The sequence below is a fragment of the Serinus canaria genome, chromosome 10 (assembly GCF_022539315.1).
Source record: "Serinus canaria isolate serCan28SL12 chromosome 10, serCan2020, whole genome shotgun sequence".
In the NCBI taxonomy this organism is placed as follows: domain Eukaryota; kingdom Metazoa; phylum Chordata; class Aves; order Passeriformes; family Fringillidae; genus Serinus; species Serinus canaria.
Window position 1 is genome coordinate 2,560,876 of NC_066324.1, and position 19,783 is coordinate 2,580,658.

Genomic DNA, 19,783 nt, shown 5'->3' on the forward strand with positions numbered 1-19,783 from the left:
TTATCTCCTGAAATGAAGACTTGCAGGAAGCCTTTGTTCCGTTTTTTGTCCTTTCCTCAACTTTGACCTGAATGTTTAAATATGGTGTCAGTATGACCAGAAATTTGGAGGCCAAGTGTTGCCCAGTTTATGTTCGATTAAAAAGTTAAAAGTCAATATAGCTTTGTAATGTTGTTCAAATTTATGCTTGTTGATTTCCAGCTATGTTGCTTTGTGACAGGGTTCCAGTGGTAAAGATTTTGATACACGTGTTGCTGTAGAACTTGGGTATTTTTTCTGAAGTTTCCTGGAAAGAACTGTAATACTGAATAATACTAATAATGAAAGAACAAAAAAAAAAAAAACCCAAAATAATTTCTATATGACTGCCTTAACAAAGCATGATGCAATTTGTGATGATTGGTGTATTTCCAGTATGTTTATCTTGCTAGTTACAGTATTTTGATCATGTTTCTCTGGGATGTATTCAAACTTCAAACTTTTGTTAAGCTGACTCATAACAAATCCAAACAAAAAAAGCCCAAAAGCCAAATCAGTCTGTTTCCTCCCCACTTTGCAATCCTCCTCCACACCAAAGCTGTAAAAATGGAGGACCTTTGAAGAAAGTTGAGGTTGTGCTTGCCCTCATGCAAGGGTGCAGTTGTGGTGGGCTCAGATTACCCGTCCCTTGTCCTTCTGCTGTAGCTTCACTGGGTGGTGACAAGAGCACAGAAAATGCCCTTGGTCTCTTCACTTATACATCAATTCTGTATGTGAATAATATATGCTACTGCAGACACAAATTTTGATGCCATTTTTTGCTATACTAAGAGTAGCAATTCCTGTGGAAACTAAAGCCAGCTATGCCTTATTTTAATTGATGGCAGCCAACAGGTAGGAGATTAATATGTGTAAGCTGTGAAAGCATCGCTACTGTTCAACTATTGTTAAAAATCAGCTGTTTCTAGCACTGGTACTGACCAATTAATTACTTGAAGTGAATGAGGTTCTTTGCTGTATGGCAAAATAATCCTTGGATATTTTCTGCTGTCCTTCAGTTCGGGTTTAGTCTGTGCCTGGTCTGAAAGTTTGGTCTGTGGCTGCTCTGGAAATAGGCTGTTGATGCTTATTAAGTGCTCCCACAGACTCCAGAGTCAAAAGTAAACCATGCAGGGCAGTGATGCCCCGAGGTTTGATCTATAACACTCATTTCAGTAGCAGTGTGTGATGCAGAACTAGTCACTGGTAGTTCCCTAAAGAGCTCAGAAACAGTGCCAGGAGGAAATTGAGAAGTGGAAATGAAAGACTTCAGAAAGTGTTAGCTGGCCTGACTATTTTAAATGGTATATTTTTACCTTTTCAATATATTAGATGTAAAATATATTGCATTATCTAATATATATATGAAAAATGTACATGTCTCTTATGGGTATATTAGATAATGGTTACTGATACAGAGTGAACTAAGTAATAATGGGAGGGGAGTGAAAGAAGGAAATCTGTGGTCTAAAAATGGGATGAGAAGAATAGGGAGCGTGTTAGAAGTTAGCCAGTTATATCCTTCCTGTTTAATATTTACCATAAATCTTAACTTTTAAAAATCTGGGTCAGGAAAATCATTAATACTAATTGATAAAGTTATTTCAGTTTGGCCATCTGAAATGAAAGTGAACAAGCAATAAGTGTGATGTATAAGTACATGTATGTAAATGAAGTCCCAAGAGAGAGCCTCCACCTTGTGTGCAAGCTTTATGCAAACACAGAGAAGGGTTTTGTGGGCTGGACTCTTGAATTTTGGTTTTGACTTGAGCTTCAGAAGAAACCTGTGGGCCTAAGAAATTATTCTCAAAATTCCTAACTTCAAGATCAGGATCAGCAGTAGTTACCTTGGCATGTCATTGCTCTTCAGCTAATTTATGGTGATTTTCTGGAGGAGACCCTAATGTTGTTTTTTATTGCTTTGCTGGCTGGGAAACTGTCCCAGCAGTAGGTGGTAATTGATTGATGTATTTGCAGCTGAGCTGGTAGTGGTACTTGCACGCTTATTTTTCTGTGGAATAGAGGCTGAACATTTTGGTAAGTGGATGTAGAGATTTGCTGGATGAGAGAGGTATTAGTGAGTGTTATCCCTTTCCAGTGGGGTGTAGATGATCTGCAGGCAGCAGTTGCAGCCCTGCAGATGCAGTCTGTGCATGGCTGTTCCTGCCTATAATTTGCACTGTGGTTGGGTCCCATTTTCTCATGTTACAGAACATTTTTGCTGGCCAAAGGAAAAAAAAAAAATCACATAAAATGTTCTAAGTCTCTAAGTTGTTTTTAAATGTTGCAAAAAGTGTTAGAAACAATCCCCACCTGTCTTTTCTTCTATCACATAATGAATTCAAAATTTAATTTGGATAGAGAATGGTTTCAAAACAAAACTGAGGTCAGCATGAGTGGCCAAATGTGGCAGGGTGAAAGCAGGTCACTTCTGTCACTCTTGGTTGATGGACTTTGACATTTTCAGTGACAGGTTTTGGGTTTGCAGCTCAATATTGGAAGATTTTCTATTTTCATTTGCCTTTATCTACTGTGTCAAGAAAAACAGAACATTGTGTTTGGGGAACTTCTCCTTTTAAAAAGTTGTTGTATAGTAAATAGTTATACAAAAACATCAACAAGCCGCTCTGCTGAACTGTGCTTTGGATGAAGTAATACTTACATTTTATAGTGCTTATTTTGGCTTTCCTCCTCCTGATTTTCTACGATTTGTTTTCTGCATCCCTCCCTATAAACGTAGTTGTATTTCAGAAAGCCTTTCCATTCTTTGCTGGTGACTTTTGGCCATAAATACTCTAATCTAGAAAGAAAAGTGGGAGTTTTCAAACTGGCCATACTGAGATTTGTCTCTGTTATGAATCTTGTGGGATACTGGAACATCCCTTTCCTGAATTTTTGTAGGCAGGGTTGAATTTCACAGGATTTTGCTGTGGTACAAGTGGAATGATCACCAAAGCAGCCTTGTTAGATCCTCTTAGTAAATGCTTTGATTTGATTGAGACTACAAACAGCACTGAAAAACAAACAGAGTGTTTAGTGAGTGAGAGAGAAATGTGTAGGAGATGTGGGATATGCCAGATCTCACCCTCAGGGTGAAGTCAATTCCTTCCTGCCTTCTCCTGCCACTTACTCTGCTTCCTCCTCTGAGCTTTGGTGCTCTAGATGACCAGAACTGAGTTCCTGCTCGCTTTGCTGTACTCATCCTGCTGAATCTAGATTAGCCTCTGAATTTAGGCCTAATCTTTCTTCCTCAGCACTGCTGAGCCAGTCTGCTTGTCCCTCAGTTCTTGGCTACATTCCTGTTTTCTTCTCCCAAATTCATGGTCTTTTGTTTTGTCCCTGTGCTTTTATCCAGCACTTTTCTGTTTCCCAGCATCTCTTAGAGATCCTTTGTTGCCAAGTTTTCTGAGCTCTCTTGATTATCTTGTCAGCTGTTTGGATCAGAGATGTAAACCATGACTTGGTACAGATGATTGTGAATGGGCCTGCAAAACACTTGGTAGCATTTCCAGTCCAGTGATGCAGGGCAGAACAATCTTAGGTTTTCTCTTGGGTTATTGTAGATTTTCTTCTTTTCTAATAAAAATTGATGCAGTGTCAAAGGGAGTTTAGTGGAGGCTGGTGGCTTCCTGAGAATTGTTGTGTTGTCTAACATCACTGAGTGCAGATGTGTGCAGTAGGGTCTAAAAAGTAATGCCATTTATCACTTCAGCCTTGTTTTCTCTGTAGCTGTTTTTTGTGTAACTGTAGTAGGAAATGGGAAGAAGTACAGACATTGTCCTACTAAAAATGAAAATGCTTGGAAAAGTTCTGTTTGTATTTGGGTAATGATGTAAGTCCTTTGTATTCTTGTTTCTTGAAGAAGTAGATCCTTTACTCGATATGTAGAGGACAAGAAACTAGTTATAAATAAGTTCTGCAAGTAATACAAAATAGACCTGCAAGTACACTGGCAGCAGTTCTGGCTGTGTTCCTTGTGATGCCTAAATCTATATTTTTTGCTTTCATTTAAGTCTCCTCACTGGTTTTCCAGAGAGCTGACTAGAAAAGAAGTTCTTTGAAGTGTCCATGGGGAAATTTATCATGTGGTAATGCTGCCTACTTCTTGGACTTTTTTCAGCTGTGCTTGAGGTCTGCAGGTGATTCCAAAATTTACAATTTCTGGCACTCCTGGAAGCTTGATGTTAATGATTGTATAGTTGGAGAAAATGATATTGTGCATTCTCTCTTTGTAGTCTTGAGTGAAAATGTTCAAAGTCAGATACTGGTAAGTGCCTGGCTGTGGCTGGTGCAGGTCCATGGTGCTGTGTGGGTTTGAGATCACTGGGGCTGGATTCACTCTCTGGGCTATCAGAGCAGTGAACTAACAGTGCTGATTGCTCCTGGGAGATCTCAAAGAAATGGCCTTGTAGATTGGTGTTATGAACAGAACCTTGAACTTTGTGATCCCAAAAATACAATCCTGATAATCTAATTCCCCAGATTTTTCCACTTTAGGAATGGAAGCAAATCTTTCATGGTTTGCATCAACCCTCCTGAGATGTGTTTGTTTCCAGCCTCCCAGCCTCTCTTATGTTACACTTTGTTTGCTGCAGTCTTTTCACCATACTCTTCTGAGAGTGTTCTGCAAGTCTTGGGGGAATAGAAGCTTCCTTTAAAGAAAATTCACTTTTTACTACAGCCCTTGCTGATGCTAATGACTTGTTCTGGGAGACCAGAGTCTCAGTGCCTCCAGTGAGGTGCTATCCTCAGTCCTGTGGTTTTTGAAGCAGCAAAGCTGCTGCTTCAAAATGCTCCAAGGTAGCACTGGGCTTGCAAGTTCCTCAGTGTAAAACACAAGTTCAAGCTGTCTGTGGTGATACCAGTGTTTAAGAGTGGCCATGCTGGTGTTCACCACATCTGAAAAAAAAAATAATCTGAATTGTGGCAGTAAAGGGCAAGAAGACTATATCACCCACTGCAAGAGGAATTGGGGAAAGGTGACTAGATGAAAGATGATGATTGTGGAGTAAGAAGGATATCCTTAAATATCCGAATCTTGCAAAGAAAAATGTTCTGAAGTAGATTTTGAAAGATTTTTGGGCTGAGAGAGCACTTTGATAGCTGGCTAACACTTAGGAATGCATACAGAAGGTATTGATTGTCAGAAAATAATGGAAGAGGTGAAGTAATTTGAAGTGGCTGGCTCATCTCTTCTTTGATTTATTTTGGTTTAAAGCATTAAGTGTTGTTTGCATTCTTAAAATATCAACCCAGCATAAAACTTGATATTTTGTTTCTTAGCTTTAAAGTCTGGTTTAATTTACTTTTTTAGTGGAGTGATTTGTAACCTTATCTTAGCAAGGAGTCCTACAGCAACCCACGGTGTTCATTTCATGTGACTGGTGCAGTGAAGTGTGCAGAAAGTAAGTTTCAACAAATGTGTTCATTGTTTGATTCTTATTTTTACTGTTTCTATAGGGAATGAAACTTTAACAAGAAGTCTATGTTAAAGCCTGGCTGACAGCAAGAGAGGAAAAGTGTAGAAGCAATGCCCTGATGAAAAGGTAGGGAACACATTGGTAGAGTGGGCAGAAGGCTTGTGTTCTGCCTTGGGAATTCCTGTGAAATTAGAGGGCTTCTACTTTGTACCCAGGATTGTTTGCTTGCTGTGAAGAAAATATAGAGGGGGGGAAAAAGGCTTGTCTGACAATTATGCCAGGCAATTTTGGCAGTACAGAGATGGGGTGAAGTTTTTTCATTGTGTAACTGCAGTTGCTCCCATGTCTTGAGACCACTGAACTCCCATGTGGTTTGTGTGGTGTTATGTCTGAGACGTGGTTCTGAGTAGCCAGAGCAGGACTGACTGATCCAGTTAACTTCACTTTGCTCTTGCATGCCCAGCTGACACATCTCTCTGGGCTGGTTACTTCCACAGGCTAATGCAGCAATGCATGGATGAGATGAGATGCTGTGGGCTGTTAGAACCTTACTGGCAATTTTTAATAATTAGCCTCTGATTTGTGTCTCTCTTCATCTGCTCTTCATGTTCCTTCAAAGGAAGTAAGTTCTTGGAGTGTTATTGTATGATGAATATTTAAAAAAAATAAATCACCAGCTTTGAACTGTTTTAAAAAAGTTGCCCTGCACTGGTTTCCAGTGCACTCTAGGAGACATTCATTGCTTGTTTACACATGGAACATTTTTGGAGTCAGGACTACAAAGTGAAATATCACCTGGCTTAGACAGCAAATGGATCTAATAAGGAACTCAAATTAATACACAATTTAATACTTTCAAAGAAAAATGCAGGAAGGAATAAGAACGACAACAAGGCAGATTAAAAGATTACAAGGCAGTTGTTGTATTTTTCTGCCAGAGGTGGACTGGCAAAAACTCTTAATGGAGTCAGAGGGTCCTTACTGCTGCCTGGGGAAGTTGGCTTCTGGAAAGAAACTGGTGTGGCTGGAGCAATTCTTCTGGTCTGCAGCCAGTTCTAAGTTATCTCTGCAAAATTCTGTGGGGAGGAGCAGGTTGCAGGGGATTAGCTCAGTATATTTTTCCTTGCAAATGTTGTAGTGCATGTGTAGTAAACTGTGCTTTGTGAGGCATCGTGCCTGTTCCTGCTGCACAGATGGAATATATGGCTCATCCACATCAGTTCTGGTCATGTGATGGGAAAAAGCTGATCTGTGTTTTCCTCTTAGAGTATTTGAATGAGGAATGTGATCTGTTCAAAAAGCTTGGACACTGAATGAATTACAACAGTGGTGACAAGCAGCAAAAATCTTCAATTAGTATTTCCTGAATGTTTTTGGAAAAATAGGATGTTAGAAAATTACATTGAATAAACAGTTAAAATGTGTTTACCCTTTGTCTTTCAGCAGAGTAATCAAGCTAATAGTTTGTGGATCTGAGAGATTATCTGATTATTTCTTCTCTTCCTACATTTTTAGAAGTTACAAAAAGCTCTCTCATCTGTATAGTCATGATCTAGAGTGTGTGTTTAATAATTTTTTTACATATGACTTTGTTATTTGCAAGGATGTTTTGATTCTTTCTCATCTTTATGGTGTTTAATTTACAGTTGTATTAATTATATGGCGTCCATTAAAAATTGTTATCATGAGGGGGCTCAAAGAGCATATATTGCATTTATTTTCAGCGACTTTTGTAAGAGATTATGGTTACGACCCCATGGCATTGCCTTCAATGTGCAGCCTTTTGTCCCCAGGTTACTGAAATGTAGAGAAGGTATGGAAGCTTCTCAGTGTGGCGTTCCTAATGTTGAATTTGATCTGGGACTAGCTGTCTCAAGCAACCCTCTTGTGCAGTGTGACTTTTTCTGCCGTGTTTTTCATGTTTGTTTGGTTTGGGGTTTTTTTGCCCTCAAAGATGACTTGCAATATGGTGAGATGTAGGGAGATGAGTGAGGGTAAAAAGATTACAGTATGGAAGCAGTAGGGAAAAATCTGTTTCTCCCTGCATACAACATGAGCAGCATCCCTGACCTCCCACACAATGCAGTCTTAAGGGGTGGAGTGAAGACCCCATGGCCAGGCTGTGTTGAAACCCTTGCAGAGGAGGGAACTCTGGGGCTTTCTAGCTGATAGAGCCACACAGCAGCTGAAAACCAGGGGAGATAAGGAAAGAGATCCTGCTGCTGTTGAATCAGCAGCTGTGGAGAAATCTCTGTCCTTGGGCTGATGCCTGTCCCCCTCCCCGGGGTTATCTCAGGTGCTGTCCTGAGATTCACACCAGCAAGGCACAACCACGAATCACCGAGTGAGATATAAGAGTAAAATCACTGTGGAATGGCTTCATGATAGGAGTTTCTACAGAAATTCTTCATCAGTTTATGTGAAATGCTCTTCACAGAATTATTCTTTGTCACTGAGTTAGCTCACAGTTTATTCCTTCTTTCTGGGGTCTATTAACAGAGTTTGCATAGATCTGCTCTGCCTGTAACCTGATGTTGAAAATTTGAGTATCACAGTAGCTCTAGTAAAGTCTAAGTCAGCCTTAGACTAAAATACCACTGAAGTTTATCTTTTTTATCCCATTTTTAGCTGTAAGCCCTTTTAATAAAAGACAAAAATCATAAAACCATTGTAGAATCCCTGAATGGTTTGGGTTGGAAGGGACCTTAAAGATTCTCATTCCACCCCTGCCATAGGCAGGGACACCTTCCACTATCCCAGGCTGCTCCAAGCCCTGTCCAACCTGGCCTTGGACACTTGCAGGCATGGGGTAAATATGAAGGGATAATTCATCATCAGCCAGGCCTTTTTTTTCTCTCACTTCTGTAAAATCTGCATTAAATTATGAAAGTCTTGCTGACTTGTGTATTATGTGCTATAACCTTAGGAAGCAAATTTATGTGATAGCAGGTGTTTGTATGTAGGGGATTCTAATTTTAACTATCTCTAAATGAGGAGAGCTTGTCCCAGTTTTTCTTGAAAGTGCTTTTGGGAATAAAGGAATGTTTGAATTTAAGACTTTTGGTATAAACTTTATATGGAATAATGTTGAGTTTTAAATAGTGTAAAGGTATGATTCTTCAATATTTTATATATGTGTGTGTATATATATACACACACACACATCATTCTGTTTATTTGTAATGCTAAACTGGAGTTTAATAAGTTGTAATGATTAAACTGGAGTAGTGCTGTTAATACACTGGAGTTATAGGTCCTGCTTGCAGTTTTAACAGCCATCATTTGTAAAATTTTTGATTACTAAAGTGTTTAGTAATCAAAAATTACACATAATTTCATTCTAAAAGGCATCATGAATCACTCCAGAAATCAGTGTAGTTCTGTGAAATGGTGCTGGTAAGAAAAGGAAAAAAACTCAATGTTACAATAGCTATAATGTAGTTTCACAGAGCACTGTTAATGTCACAAAATACTTAGAACTTCTGTTGTACTAGCTGAAAGATGGCAGTGTTTGGTGTTATGCCAGAGCTTAAGGATACGTTGTTAAACATCTCCTTGTCTGCATGCATTTGTTCCCAGCCTGCCTGGGTTTGCTGGTGCCAGATGGACAGAGAGATAATAGGCAGCATATGCAGAGGTTGAGTTTGTGTGTCTTTGAATATATCACTCAGGGAGGAGTTTGAATTTGTAGTTATTACTTTCATATATAGGCTGAGTAACATATTCCAGATGTGTTTGAAGTAACGGGACGTAGGTTAAACTGAGCTCAGTTTTGTAACTGCCTTCTCTCTTCAAACACAAGCTGAAGTTATTATCAGACTGTTCCTTTCCTATATGTTGGTGATTGCTTGCCAGTAATCATGTTTGTTAAAGCGTCCCATAATGCTTATTAGCCATATAGAAAAATAAAAGATAATTTGGGGGTTCTTCTTGGCGTTTTCTAGAACAATGTAAATAAGCATAAAATAAAAATCCTGTGCTCATTTCCTTGCAATGTTAGAAGCTTCTCAAGCCAGTCCAGCAAAACACAACCAACCTATAAAATGAGAGCGAGAAGACGGAATTGCCTCCCTTGTGCTGGTAGATGAGGTTGGTAGGGATGACCAGGCTCAGCCTGACATTCCTCCTGCTTGAGCAGGGGCTGGTGCTGGAAATCTGAGGCCAGCTTGGAACAATTTGATTAAAAGCATATTATCAAATTGGGACATAATTTTCCAAATTACCAGTAAGAAATGTCTGAATTTATTATGTCTGAGCAAAAATCTTGCTCAATTCCAGGAATCATGATGGCATGAAGTTTGATAAGTCTTAATACCTGCTACCTAGAGCAAGAAATAAAGGGAGATAAAGCAAAGGGAATAAAAGTTACATGAAAACTGAAGTCTTCTGTCAACCATTCAAACTGTTTTGAATTCTGGTTGTTCAGTTTCAGAATGTCAGCAAGCTCTTGAAACTCCTGTGTGGTAACAGTTTCTCTTGCAATAAAATTTTACACCCAAACAAAATTAATTCAACAAAAGAGAGTCTTAAATAGCTTGTCTGGTTTTTAAAGTCTGGAACTTGATGACAGTAAACTTCCTGAAGCTACTCTAGCAAAATTCCAGTGCACATGGGTGTCTTGGAAAAACATTTTTAGCCTGTTTCTCAGTGTTCCATGCAAGAGCAGAAAGCATTTTCTTTATTTGCAAGCTATGATTTTCTGGTTTTAAAAATAGCCATAACTTTATCATTTCTGACCTGTATTTCTTTCTTAGAAGCTGTAACACCTTGTGATGGAAGATGGAAGACAAAGGGGCCCGTGTTGCTGATTACTTTGTTGTCGCAGGACTAACGGATATCTCAAAGCCGCTGGAGGAGGAGATCCACTTCAATGATGCCTGCCATAAAATCGCCAAGCCAAAAGAACCCATCACAGACGTGACAGTCCTCAATAAATCCCTGGGGGAGGAGGTTCCTCAGGGCTATAAGTGCATAGATGTCACTCCCTCGGGCCTGTCTGCAGATCTCAATAACGGCAGCCTTGTAGGACCGCAGATATACCTTTGTTATCGCCGAGGCAGGGATAAGCCTCCGCTGACTGATTTGGGGTGAGTGCTTTCCCTGTTCCAGTGGGTGATTTTCTCTGTTTTATTTAACTAAGGAGCAGATAAGGCAGCTTTACGGAAATGCCATACTTTTGAAATACAAGGCAAAACTCTAAACAGGAAGATATTTGTTGACTTGAGAATACTGTAACCCAGTATGGAAGGGAAAATGCATGCTGAGTGAATTTTAATGACAAGTTTAATCCTTCTCATTTTGAAGTTTTCAAAGCCATTTATAATTTTTAATGTATATGTTTGGCTTGGGATAAGGTGCTTAACCTATTTAACACAGATTGGAAAGAGATAAGTTATATGACATTCTTAGGATCAGGCAATGAATCTTTAATAGAACTGAAAATAATGGTATTTTGCAGTAAACAAAATGTTTAAAAGCAATTATATACAAGGAAAACCAGTGTAGTTTCATTGTGAAGCTTTTCTGTTAGAATGCAGTTGGAGATAATGTGACCTGAACTTGTCAGTAAAAATGTTTTGCTCAGCAATGAGACAAGAGCTGTGATTCAAACTCAAAGTGTTTTTAAAATGTGACTTTTTTCCTTCTCCTTTTTAACTAGGGTTTTATATGATGGGAAAGAAAGAGTCAAGCAAGGCTGTGAGATCATTCAGAGCACCCCGTATGGGCGGCCTGCCAACATCAGCGGCAGCGCCTCGTCCCAGCGGGTGTACATCACCTACCGCAGGGCCTCCGAGAACATGACCCAGAACACCCTGGCTGTCACAGACATCTGCATCATCATCCCCAGCAAAGGAGAGACTCCTCCACACACCTTCTGCAAGGTGGACAAGAATCTGAACAACAGCATGGTAGGATTCAAAAGCTGGGCTTTGAACACTTGGTACTCACTGATGTGACCTTTGTGGAGTACTTGTGGCAGCTCTTGGAGTACCTGGTGAAAAATCTTCATAAGAGGTCTCCAAAGATAAATCAAATATTGGGATAGGTGGAGATTGCATTCCTTTGTTCCTACTTGGAACAAAGTCTTTCTGAAAGCCTTAGAGCAAATGTTTGGGTTTTTTTAATGCTGGCTCCAGCATCTTTGGATTGGTTCTTTAGAACCTGTTGTGTATGTGTGTGTAACTGGAGGTTTTACAGATGTGGCTGTTTCTGACACTGCTTTTACTGTTGTGGTGGGAATTCCATATCTAGCAATCAGCTTCTGTGTTGTTTTCCAGCTCCTCCCTTTACCTTCAATGCTATTTTATAAATGTTTTTCTCCTCAGTAGTTTCACAAACTTCTTATTTAAAGAAAGTTGTACATGAGTGATGTTGGAAGCTGTTGACTGTAAGCACATTTAAATGTTTAATATGGTTCCAAAGCCTGACCTGCTAAAATATACAGGTTTCATACAGCTTTGATTTGCAGAACTGAATATTTAGGTGTTTCCTAGTTAAATCTGCAGCCCCATGTGCTGGCTCTTGCAGGGTCCTCAGAAGTTGGTGTGCTGAGAAGGATGCTGCAAGTGGGATCATGTAAAAAAGATCAAGATCATGGGAATTGATTTGTGCTTGCTTTTAGATAAATGCCTGTAGGCATTACCCAATGGATTTTTCAGTTCTGATAGTTCCCATATTTTCTGGGTTATGGGAGTGCTGTCTTATGGAAGTTGTTACACCTTTCTCCCTTCTATGAAAGCTCTGTGTTCCCCCTATGGGTGCTGCTCTTTCCTGTTCCATGGCTTTCCTTATTCTTTATTTTCATGTCTAGAAATTGAGAATTTAAATACTTATAATTATCAGCATTATTATTAGTTATATTCTGTTATGTCCATTTGTTATACTCCATCACTTAATCCAATAACTTCTTTTATTTTACAGTGGGGCTCAGCTGTCTATTTATGTTATAAAAAGTCTGTGGCAAAAACCAACACCATATCATACAAAGCTGGTATGTAACTACTGTGTAGCCTTTTTTATCTTCAGTTCAGAATGTCCAGGCTCGTTTGTAATGTAATACATTTTGTACTAAAGAATTGACACTATCTAGCCATTATTCAAAAAGCAATCTTTCCCTAAAGAATTCTTTTAAAATCATGTCAGAAAAGAGGCCTTAGAACTGGGTGTCGTGACCATGCTGTTTCAAAATTTGTGTTTAATTGGGAAGCTCAGCTGTGGTTTGATAGGTTTCTCCAAACCTCCCCTCTCTGTTTGTGTTACTGGTAACTGTCTCTTAAGGACATGTGTGTATATGCAGAAGAAAATACCACAGAAATTATTTGATGCATTTTCATGATCACTTTCTTTAAGAAACATTTTGTAGAATCCTGCAGACTTCCACACTGCCTCGAGCATCATTGGCACTGAGCTCTTTAAGTATTTTTGGATTGTGTATCATCTTTATTTTATTGTTTTATTTATAAGACAGAATTAGATTTGCTATGACTGATGAAACGTGTTGGCTTTGCATTTGTTGTTGGGTTTTTTTAAAACCCTGATTTTGTTTGGCACACAAGTCATGAGCATGATTCACACTTAAGCTCTAATCCACTTACATCCCTTCTAGAGGCTGCTCTCTGTAAACAGGAACTCAGGACATACTAAAGGGTGGACAGTACATTTGTGAACAAATAAAAATTTTAAAAGGCCTCACATCTGGTGATAGCTTGCACAAGATTTTGATTCTTGGCATGAAGGGATCCACTGCCCTTTTTGGTTACAAGTTTTTATTGCTTATTAATATTCCATTTCTGTTAGAAAAATGTGTAGTGATTGTGCTGTGTAACAGAGAGAAATCCTAAATCGTTTCATGCAGTATCCATTCTCAGTGTGGAGTCCCCTGGGCTGGCAGTCAGACAGGATGCATTGCTACAGCCTCCCTTGTAACTGAGGACCTGTGTGCTAAAAGCCTCTGCTTCAGATCTTCATGTTTTACAGCTGTGTTTAAATAAGGCTAAACACATTGGCCTGGCAGCACAAGAGCTGAGTCCTCAGCTGAGGTGGATCAGCTTAATTGACTTGGTTCTTTTGGTATTAAAAAACTATCTAAAAGCAAACGTATATTTGTCAGGGAATGTTTGTTGGCCAGAATTAACTGGTGTTATAGTTGAAAACATCAGTCTTATTTCTCAAGTATTCACATTACCTTTTTTTAAACTAGATTTTAAATCTTTGCTCATACTCATGATGAATGTGAACTATTATATAATAACAGGTGAGATGCACACAGCCTGAAAACAGGAAAAGATAAATCAGTTATGAATAGTTTCTAGACTGGAAAGTAGGATTTCAGTATAATGCTTTAGTCAGGTGATTTTTTTTTCCCTTAGGTTATGGGAGCATCTGCCCCCTCCAGCTATTCCCTGTGCCTAATTATTTACACCTTCAGTCATCTTCTGAAGTTACTGTGTGCTCATATATGAATTTTCTGGCAATTATTTTATGGAATGAGCTATTCCAAATCTGTTTCTGCTGGCTTTCCTATAACAGCCTCTTTGCTCATTCTATTTATAGGTTTAATATGCAGATATCCTGAAGAAGATTATGAATCATTCCCATTACCAGAATCTGTGCCTCTTTTTTGTCTCCCTATGGGTGCAACGATTGAATGTTGGCCATCTAACAGTAAATACCCTCTCCCAGTTTTTTCTACATTTGTACTAACTGGAGCTTCTGCAGAAAAGGTATTTTGAAACCTTAAAAAAATTATTAAATTGGAAAAAACTCAGTTGTTTATCTGTTCAGGGTGATGATAATGAATGTTTTCATAGATGAGCTTGAATCTCTTCTCTTGGGCTTGATTCCAAGACTGCTTTGAAGAGTGACTTGCAATAGTTCAGTTGATCATAAACCTGAGCTCCTCTGCTTTCCTGTTAGCCTGTGAAACTGGAGAGCTATAAAATTGGACTGCGTATACATGCAAGTAATGCTGTTTTTATTGCAAGCATGGAAACGACCTTGCATGTACATACTTGTTCTAAAAAGTAAATTGGATGTCAGAGAATGTGGCTTTGAGTTGTGTATAAAGGATTCCTAAAATAGCTTTAAAGGCAATTGGAGGAACAGTTGACTGCAGTTGTACTCTTTATGTTTCTCTCAAATAAATTGTTTTGTAAATTACTCTCTCATATGATATTAAGTGTTTTAATTAAATAACAGACAGTCTGGATTTTCACAGCCATAAGAATATTCCAGAATGGGTTGCTTCAAAAGATCACCATCTTTTGCATTGATGTATCTTTTCAAACAGTAATACAGACTTGATTTTCTGTGTGTTTGGGGTTTCTTAGATTGCTTTGAAGATCGAGGCAGAATTACTGACTTCACATCCATGATGTGTTTGCAGGTATATGGTGCTGCTATTCAGTTTTATGAACTGTATCCTGAAGAGAACCTCACAGAGAAACAAAAATCTCAGCTGGGATTAGCAGCTGCTGTCGAGGGCAAAGACACATGCAGAACAGTGCAGACAAATAAATGCATCTGTCTGCTCTCTCACTGGCCTTTCTTTGATGCTTTCAAGAAGTTTCTTACCTTTCTCTACCGTTACTCCATTTCTGGGCCACATGTCCTCCCCATTGAGAAGTAAGTCATTTCCAAAATTCATAACAGTAATTTCAGTGGATAAGAGGGTGGGGGTTTTGTTCTAAATTTCCTGTAATATCCTTTTTACTGTACTCAAACATTAAATATAATGGCTGCACTTTTCTCCTTTGATTAACATATCCCTACCTACTTTCTGAAGAAGTCTAGATTTTTATTTGTGATTTAAGTGCCTGCAAAGGTCTCTGAAAGCTGTTTTAACTAGCTTTGCACCCTTTAGCCACAGTGATTACAAAGAGCAGGATTATAAATCCTTTCTTAATCTTGCACACATCAAGTTAGGAGAATTAAATTAGTAGATTTGCATTTTTTCAAATGCCTATTTGTAGTGTAATGAGGGATGATAAAGCAGATTGAATATCTTGTATTTGTGATAAATAAACTTAATTTCTTTCTCACATAAAGGATTTCACGTTATAAAATGCAGAGGAAATCCTTCCACCAAGAAAAGGTCAATACTTGCAATTGATATGTAATACCATGTAACATTTCTAGAATAATGTAATCTTTTTTTAATGCAGTATGTGCCATTTGTATATAACTATTTCTCTAACTCTCAAAAATTTGTCTTGAGGTGAAGTAGTTTAAACCTAATTTCTACTAAATCAGTATTTTTCTTTTCCTGTAGACACATTTCCCATTTCATGCATAAAGTACCTTTTCCATCCCCTCAGAGGCCAAGAATTCTAGTTCAGGTAAGTGTAATTTTCTTTAATAACTGTGTCTAAGGTGAAGATAAAGCAGGTTAATAAATGGAAAATGTATTTTTTGTGCCCAAATTATTTTTGTTCAGGATTTATTTTTCCTAAATTCATACACATAATGTGAGAATTCCGTTTCCACTTTAGTTAATGACCTCAGTGAGTTATTATAAGAAGCTGTTTAGTGAGCTTAGAACTTTAACTTTTAATTTTTTTTAATTTAATTTTTTTTCAGAGTATATGGAAATTAATGAAAAACTACTCCAAGTCAGCATCTGGTCTGACTTTTGTAATAGCTTTAGAATTGTTTCCCTCTTGCTACTGTATGAAGGCTGCGTGTAAAATAAATAAATAAAATTAAAACCAGATGTGAAATGTACATCCATGATTGCCCCTCTTCCCAAAGAGCTTTGTGCTCTCAGTGAGAGCTGCAAGAGCCACACCCAGTAACAGCCCCTTTATCAAACCTGGCCCTTGCTCTCTCCTCCCTGCAGGGCTCTGTGGGAGTGAAATAATTACAGGAATTGCTACCTGCTCTTTGAAATTTCAGCCCTGTCACTGTTGGTAGGAGAGAAAAAATCCTGGTCTGGAGGACTTCTGAGGTGTTATTAAATCTCTGTATTTCCTCCTAAAGAGGTGAAATAGATAGAGAGGTATTAAAATTTTTATTGCAGAGAAGAGAGAGCTCTGTTGCAGTCATAGTATTCTACCAATTGTGGTTTTGATTAAATAGTTACAAAATGATGCTCTTCTCTGTTATTACTTGTATAACATAAAATATGGAGAGCCCTGTGCAGTTCTGAGCCTTAATTGTGTAGCCCATATGGTAGTGAAGTCTTTCAGAGCAAATAAAATCCTGGGTTATGTCTTTATAGCATGTACTGAATATTGAAGATCCTCTTTAGTGTGTTCTAAAGGGGTGATATTTATTACTCTTACTGGAAAGTGATTAGAGAACAGTTATACTGAAACTGGATCAGGCACTTGCGGCCCTTTTCTTATGATTTTAAAGTTCAATTCAAAATCCAGCATTTTTACTTCTTGTTGTAGATTTGAGTTTTTTTTTAATTCCTATTCATTAAATTGTTTGTGCTAGGAAAGAGTAAACACCTATTTACAAAGATTATAATTGAGTTTAGAGAAAAGCTTTTAATTTTGTCTGAAGTTTTAGGGAATTTTGTCAAAGAATATATGGGTTTATATCCTGGAATGAAGTCTGAAGATCTAGATATAAGTGATGTGAAAATTACATCTGTTATACCTTATTTTCAAAATGTTATGTGCATTAAATTAGTACAGCTTTAGGAGCTGATAGTACAGATGGAGAAAACACTGCTTTTACAGTAGGCAGTGGTAGTTGAGATTTGTGAATAAATTCTTCCTTCCAGCTGCTTCCAGGGACTTAAGTTGTGTTAGAAACTGCACTGAATAAAATCACAGGTGATTGTAGCTCAGGCGTTTCCTCAAAATTAGTGTGGGAAATGCCTGCATTGAAAATGGCAAGCTTTCAGGATTCCATTTCTCTCTGAAGCCTCTTAATGGGAAATGTGGTAGTCTTTTGCAAAGCAATTAAACATCTAAGTCTCAAAGAAATGATAGCCATTAGTAAAACACTCTGGAATGTTCCTATTTGCCAGCTTCCAGCTGCCAGTCTTGATGGGTTCCTTCTGACCTAAATCTTTCCTTCTGACCTGAGATCTGGACTCTGTGTGCTGCATCCCCTCATTGCACAGAGGTTGCTGTGCTAATGTATCACAACCTGCAGTCTTCAAGAGCATATGGAGTAATGTTTCTCCCTCTGGGGAAGGGGGGATAATAAGTGCCCCTTCTGCCTGAGGGAGATGTGCCCCTTGAATAAATGCTTAATTGTGTTTATGTGCTTTTGCTGAAGCACAGAAGTCAATGTCAAGCTGATGCTTCCTTTCAGAGGGTGGGTGGTTCATGAAGGTTTGCCTCAGGCTGGAAAAATGAGTCCTCTGAATTCTTCCACTGCACAAGCTAATGGTGCTGGTGCTCCCAAGGTGACTTACTTGACAAATCCAGCCTGTGGTGTGGCCATCCACATTTGTCAGGGAAGGGGGATGCAAGACGTGCAGGGAAACAGCACTGCAGACTCTCCTTAATTCCCTGTATTGGGTGGCTCTCCAGGCACAGCATTAGGTGACTTTGAGCTTCTAAGTCATCAGTCTTGTCTTCTGGCTTCTGTTAGCTGATCACCTGCAGTGGGTCTAAGGTGAAACACACTCAAACCTGAAATGTTACTATAAATGATCTGCGCTTGCAGCTCGGTTGTACAAGTTGCTGTGGCTGAGTTATTGCTGCTTTTAACAGAAAATGCAGGAGGATTAAGCCAGCTGGTATCTTGTTACCCTGGGTTTACCATGGCTGGAAAACATCAGCTGGGCTTTGATAAACTGATTGTTTGTTGCTATTCTTGTACTCACCTGAGTCTTCCTATTCATGCTGAATATGTGAATGGTTTGCTTGATGCTGTGTCACTGTAAGAAAGAAATGTGATTTAGTAGGATCTTCTTGCATCTTCAACTAAAGATTCTATCAGAGCTGAGCAGTTTCTACCAGCCAAGAGCCGAATTCTCATATGCCTTCTGAAGAAAATATAGCTTTACATTATGAGCTGCCATCTCTCCCCTTTATGTATTTTTATCCCTCTCTTTGCCCCTAAATCCAGAAAGAATTCCCCCCAGTTCCTGGAAGCTGTGTATGAAATATGGGTTCTCACAGCCCTTAAAGTACAGAAGGCTTCATTTTTCAGCAGTTAATATATTCAAATTTTTGCAGCATTAGCTAGTGTAAAGTCTTCTTTATGAATATGCAATGTATTCAGTTCTGGCCAAGAAAAGAAGATCATACTTTGCCCAGTTTTTACTAAAAGATCCTGATACATATCATTGCACAGCACTTCTTAGAGTAGTACACAACTGGGGTATACAAAATTCAGCTTAATTTGGATTATTTTAAGGTGTTCTTTGTTATAGTTGTGTAATTTCTGATAAATATTTCCAAAGTTCAGAATAGAAATAATGTATTTTAAAATCTTTTCCCAGCTATCTCCACATGATAACTTGATTCTTAGCCAGCCTGTGTCATCACCACTCCCACTAAGGCAAGTAACAGTATCTTTTTAATTGTGAGAGGTATTCTGATTTGTGTTACAGAAAGGATTTGCTATTTTGAGTTGCAGTTGTGTAAATTAACTCACCTTGTCTGGTGCCTTTGGAAGCTGGTGGATCTGAAGTTTATTCATGTGATTAGACCTGCACCCTGACAAGGATACACAATTATGAATGTATTTGGGGTGGTTTAAAATCATTTTAGTGGTTCTTGAGGAAGAATATGTATTATTAGATCCCCTTTCTAGGAGTTCATTCCTGGGCTCCCAAGATAGTTCAGTTTTTTTTTTGGAAGGGAGTTGGAGTTCTATTACTGTCTTGACTTCCACGTCTCAGTGCAGGAGACTGATTAAAGAAACACATGTTGTCTCCCTGTAAATTGCTTCTCAGAAAGAAAAATTGTCATGCCTGTGTTCTGAAAATAGTCTAGACTGAGTCAAGTCTCAAGGAATCATGGTTACTGTTGGGAAATAACCATTCCTCACTGGACAGTGAAGTGTGCCAAGTATTCTACCAAGTAATCTTCTCTAAAAGGAAGATTTGCAGATTTCCATTTATTTTATTATCAAACATTTCTTTTTTTTACTGTCCCTTGTAACTCACTGGTGTGTTTATGTCCTGTAACAGTGGTGGCAAGTTTTCTACACTACTTCAGAATTTAGGACCTGAAAATGCAGTAACTCTGTTGGTGTTTGCTGTGACAGAGCATAAAATCCTCATCCACTCATTGCGACCTTCTGTCCTCACGAGTGTGACAGAGGCATTGGTCTCTGTAAGTACCAGCTTTTAGTCATACACCTGTAAAAGGACAGAAAGAATGCTACTGAGATAAAATCTAGATTTAGTATTAGTGCTGTTAAGCTTAAAGGTT

The 19,783-nt window shown here is 38.6% G+C and overlaps 2 protein-coding genes across 7 annotated transcripts in view; one reads left to right on the forward strand and one right to left on the reverse strand.

The window, feature by feature from the left end:
- MTFMT (mitochondrial methionyl-tRNA formyltransferase) overlaps positions 1–19,783 on the reverse strand; it is a 431,560-nt gene that overhangs the window by 44,018 nt on the left and 367,759 nt on the right. The window lies entirely within an intron of this gene.
- DENND4A (DENN domain containing 4A) overlaps positions 1–19,783 on the forward strand; it is a 47,710-nt gene that overhangs the window by 3,211 nt on the left and 24,716 nt on the right. For 4 of the 6 annotated variants that reach the window (XM_050978227.1, XM_050978231.1, XM_009090055.4 and 1 more), the window contains exons 2-10: positions 5,479–5,564; positions 10,193–10,525; positions 11,098–11,347; positions 12,360–12,429; positions 13,992–14,161; positions 14,824–15,062; positions 15,709–15,775; positions 18,847–18,905; positions 19,540–19,684. In XM_050978227.1, coding sequence (XP_050834184.1) covers positions 10,218–10,525; positions 11,098–11,347; positions 12,360–12,429; positions 13,992–14,161; positions 14,824–15,062; positions 15,709–15,775; positions 18,847–18,905; positions 19,540–19,684 — 1,308 coding nt within the window. In that variant the 5' untranslated portion in view covers positions 5,479–5,564; positions 10,193–10,217. The remainder of the gene's footprint in view (positions 1–5,478; positions 5,565–10,192; positions 10,526–11,097; positions 11,348–12,359; positions 12,430–13,991; positions 14,162–14,823; positions 15,063–15,708; positions 15,776–18,846; positions 18,906–19,539; positions 19,685–19,783) is intronic. The other 2 variants (XM_050978228.1, XM_050978229.1) reach the window with 2 other exon arrangements.